The 4731-nt window shown below is 44.4% G+C and overlaps 1 protein-coding gene across 1 annotated transcript; it reads left to right on the top strand.

Moving 5' to 3' along the window:
- Positions 1 to 436: 436 nt before the first annotated feature.
- LOC117237669 lies at positions 437 to 2417 on the top strand (the record flags this gene model as incomplete). Its single annotated transcript, XM_033501892.1, has 1 exon — positions 437 to 2417. A coding segment is annotated over one exon (1981 nt), but the record flags the coding sequence as incomplete, so codon positions are not given.
- Between the last annotated feature and the right edge of the window lie 2314 nt (positions 2418 to 4731).

The raw sequence follows: 4731 nt of genomic DNA, 5'->3' as shown, positions 1-4731 counted from the left end.
GTTGATCCTTCGATCTTCAATGATGCGCGTACGCCGAAATCGTAATTTCGTTTGCACTGAAGTGAATAGATCCTGACACGGATCGCCAAAAATGTCGTGTAAAATTAAGGTAAAAATAAGGAACTTGTTAATTTCCGAAAAAGAGATTAAGTTCTTTTTATTTTTTTACTCAATTTATACAATTTTTTCGGTTCGCGATGATACACTTTCGATACTTGGATTAGTTAAGAATTTTTTTATTAGACTGACTGGATGATTTTGAAGGGAGCATTTATATTCTTCCATTCGTTGGAGTGGGAGAAGGTTTTGTTTATACTTAGTGTAAAATTCGGAGAACGGCTGGAGTGATCGAATGCCACTCAGGCGGCTGAGAACGGGTGCTGACCGGACGGTCACACGCGATAAGGCGTTCGGAATTTCGGTTTGTTATATACAGTTGCTCGAATTTCGTCTGTGACACCCTCACGCTCAGAACAGAACTCACCAATTTACTTCAACTGGCCGGCTTAAACATACGAAAATGGGCGTCAAACGATAATGACTTATTACACGGACTTTCCTTAGAAGAAACAAATCACCAACATTTTTTGGGCGACTCGCAAACCTTGAAGACGCTGGGAGTGTTTTGGAATTCATCCGACGACTCTATTCTTTACTCGGTCGAAGTCAAACCCACGCCCTCTCGAGTCACGAAACGAATCATCAGCTCGGAGATTGCAAAAATTTACGATCCGCTCGGTCTGCTCGCACCGGTGATTGTTCGGGCCAAGATGCTACTTCAACGAATATGGTCGTCGAAAATCGATTGGAATGAATCACTTCCGATCGAGTTACATACAGAGTGGGAAAGGTACTATGCCCAATTACCCTTATTAAACAACGTCAGGTTCCCACGCAAGGCAATAATCGAGTCCGCAATGGAAATTGAACTGCATGGTTTCTGCGATGCCAGCGAAAAGGCTTACGGAGCCTGCGTTTATCTTCGAACCCTTAACACCAACGGCCGTGTTTGGACCCAACTTTTAACCGCAAAATCGAAAGTCGCCCCACTCAAGTGCCAGACCATTCCTCGGCTCGAGCTGAGCGGAGCACTCCTTCTTACGTCCCTGATGTCGACAGTACAACAAGCCCTATCACACAAAATTACTCGAACTATCTATTGGACCGATTCCACTATCGTCCTCCATTGGCTCAATACATCACCTCACACCCTTAAAACATTCGTCGCTAACAGAGTCTCCGAAATTCAAACAAAAACCAGCATCCGCGATTGGCGCCACGTTCCTACCGACGACAATCCCGCGGACTTAATATCACGCGGCCAAACACCCGAAGAGTTTCTGCGCCCAACCATATGGCAGCACGGTCCTGCATGGCTCTACCAGTCGGAAGGCTATTGGCCGACATGGGCGTTAACACCGCAAATTGAAGTACCGGAGCAGAAGGGGGCGATTTGTCTGTCCGCAAACCCCGCCGATTACAGTTTGTTGCAAAGGTATTCATCCTGGCCCAAGTTGATACGAATCATAGCTCGTTGCCTCCGTTGGAAACAGAAAAGGAACCGAGCGGCACCCCTAACCGTTACTGAATTACGCATAACGCACAATAAACTGATAAAATTGTTGCAAAACATCCATTTCTCCGAGGAAATTCGTACACTCCAAAAAGATCGGAACGCGGCGATAAAGGGTAAGCTCACGCGACTCAATCCGTTCATAGACAAGGAAGGAATATTGCGAGTCGGGGGTCGACTCAGTCATTCGTCGATGACCTTCGCCCAGAAACATCCCATAGTATTACCTAAGTCATCCGTTACAACACGCATCATAGACCACGAGCACAAGATCCACATGCATTCCGGAACGCAGGCTACGTTATACGCAGTAAGACAAAGGTACTGGCCCGTTGACGGTCGAAGTCAAGTATGGCGGGCGATCAAAGGCTGCGTCCGCTGCTGCCGCGCTCAACCACCGCCGGTAGAATACGTGATGGGTAATCTGCCGGAGGCGCGAGTAACGGAATCTCGCCCATTTACAAACGTCGGCGTCGATTACTGCGGGCCGTTCCACATCAAGGAAAAACGAGATCGTAACCGTCGTCAGATAAAAGTATACGTAGCCATTTTCGTATGCCTAGCAATTAAAGCGGTACACATCGAGCTCGTTGACGATCTCACTAGCGAAGCCTTCATCGCCGCTCTTCGCAGATTTATCGCTCGACGAGGGTATTGCTCCACCATCCATTCTGATAACGGCACCAACTTCAGAGGAGCAAGCAACGAATTACGAGAGCTTCACGATTTATTACAATCGGACGATCACAAGGAAAAAGTAACCGCATTTTTAGCCGACAAACAAATCGAATGGCGCTTCATTCCCCCTCATTCGCCGCATTTCGGTGGGCTATGGGAAGCAGCGGTGAAGTCATTTAAACACCACCTCAGGCGTGTAGCCGGCAACGAGTTACTCACCTCTGAACAATTGAATACTCTTATCATAGAAATAGAAGCAGTCCTCAATTCCCGCCCGCTAACTCCTATCTCCACCGATTCAAATGATCTCCTAGTCCTCACTCCCGGACATTTTCTCATTGGCGATTCACTAATGTGCTTACGTGATCGAGATTTCAGAGACATTCCATCGAACCGACTCTCCAGATGGCAGCATATCCAACAGCTTAAACAGCATTTTTGGAACCGCTGGCATAAGGAGTATTTGAACGAGCTAACCAACCGCAATAAGTGGAGCAAGGGTGGACACGGCATCCAAAAAGGCACAATCGTCATCCTCAGAGAGGACAACGTTCCCTCCATGCATTGGCCTCTGGGCCGAGTTATCAAGGTTCATCCAGGCGCCGATGGTGTCATCCGGACAGCTACAGTTCAGACGGCAAAGAGCGTTTTGGATCGGGCCGTCAAAAGGCTTGTCCCACTGCCAATTCAACCCGATCTCGAGAAACCCGAACAACTAGCCACCGAGACGAACTAAGACGGGAACTTCAACCACATCTCGCTAATTTGATCGGTACCCTCTCAACGGGGGGAGGATGTTACGCCATGCGGCTTGCCATAGATCATATTCTTAACTGTTGGTCGCGGCACTATAATGTCGCAGACGGATCGTCGCGGCTGCCCGGCAAAACAGACATTGTAGTGGCAAGCGCATGGTTCATTAAGCAGGGCGACCTCCAGAAACGTCGATTCGTGGCCGTTATTTTATCTGGCGTAAAAGAATGTGGCGTGATCCGAAGGTAGTGGGGGTCGCCTTCCAGAAAGAATCAGAACGTTTCGAGAAGCCAAACAGTCAACACATATCTTATATCGCGCATTACGTAGTCACATTTCTTTTTGTTGTTCCATTTATATCTTTCTAGTTAATAAGTTGTTGCAATAAACATTAATTTAGTTGTGTTAATTCTGTGAAATTTCATTGAACTACCCTTATTATCATAATCGAAATAAGGGAATCGATCAGTTCGTGGCGTCGATTGTTTAATCGTAACGAGAACTTACAACTCTCGTTGACGTGATATCTCGCGATCGCGTCTCTCCACGAATGATCGAAACATAAAGAATATAATTTTCTCTTGTGATTTTACCTCGACAGCTATAGATTTGTATGGTATTATCGTGTGATTAAAGGTCCATCCATGTTGGCATGGTTTTATTGGCCAGGATGGGTCTGCCTCTCTGATACCACTCTCCAATATGTCGGTATAGTTCACATTGTACATGTTACATCGCGAAAACGAAGTCGCACCTTCCGCCAGCAATTCCTCATTCGACGCTGGAGGGATCGATAGTGCAATCCTACATAAAACAAGAATACGTTACATTAACGATGATGAAATTTGCAAGAAGTATTTTTAAGAATACTGATTTTCCTTTGATTTTCTTATCTTTTTTTAAATAACCAAGGAAAAATGACAGCAAATGGTAGAGAGAGAGAGAGAAATTGGAAAAATAAGATGAAAATTCTACTCAAAAGTGCGTAGTTTTTAATCCTAATCTTAAATTAGTCCAATTCCTTGAAACTTAATTCGAATCCTGTTTAAATAAAAAAAGTGACAAAAGTAATATACATAATAATATAAAAATCTATAATAATTTCTCTAATAAAGAATAACGACGATATCAGTAACAGTAATAACACATTATCTTTAATAGTGTTTACATTTTTGCATTTTTAAATTTTCTGTAAAAATAAAATTCGCATAAAAATCCGCGGCCTATTTATTATTTATAAATCTGCTGTTTCAAAAAAAAAAAAAAAAAAAAAATCAAAAATGGGAAAGGTGAAAGAATAAAACAACAGGAAAACAAAAGCACAAAATACAAAAGAGGAAAAGAGACAATGACCGTAAAAATAGGAACAAAGGCAAGAGCTGGAAGGACGATCGTTCCGTATCTGTTGCACTCCGAGGCATTCGAATTGTGTTGGGATTTAATTACCGATCGCTGCACGTATCGGTGAGTCTATTTCCAGGCAAATAAACGGTACGCGGGGAGATTCGAGAAATTCTGCGAAACGAAAAAGAATTTCCTAGCCGATCAGTTCGCGGAACACGTGAACGTCTAGAATCTGCCGGAGGTCGTCGACCAAACTGGTTTCTGGCGGGCCCCCGGAACGCTAAGAAACCGTCGATCTACAAAGCGATAGTTTCGCCTTGGCCAGGGTGATTCAATGGAAAACAAGCGTAACGAACGATTTTCCTCGTTGACGCATCGTAGAA

The sequence above is a fragment of the Bombus vosnesenskii genome, unplaced genomic scaffold, assembly GCF_011952255.1.
Source record: "Bombus vosnesenskii isolate JDL3184/JDL3185 unplaced genomic scaffold, Bvos_JDL3184-5_v1.1 scf7180000013396, whole genome shotgun sequence".
Taxonomy (NCBI): Eukaryota; Metazoa; Arthropoda; class Insecta; order Hymenoptera; family Apidae; genus Bombus; species Bombus vosnesenskii.
The sequence above is the reverse complement of the archived record's forward strand: the minus strand, read 5'-3'. Positions and strand labels throughout refer to the sequence as shown.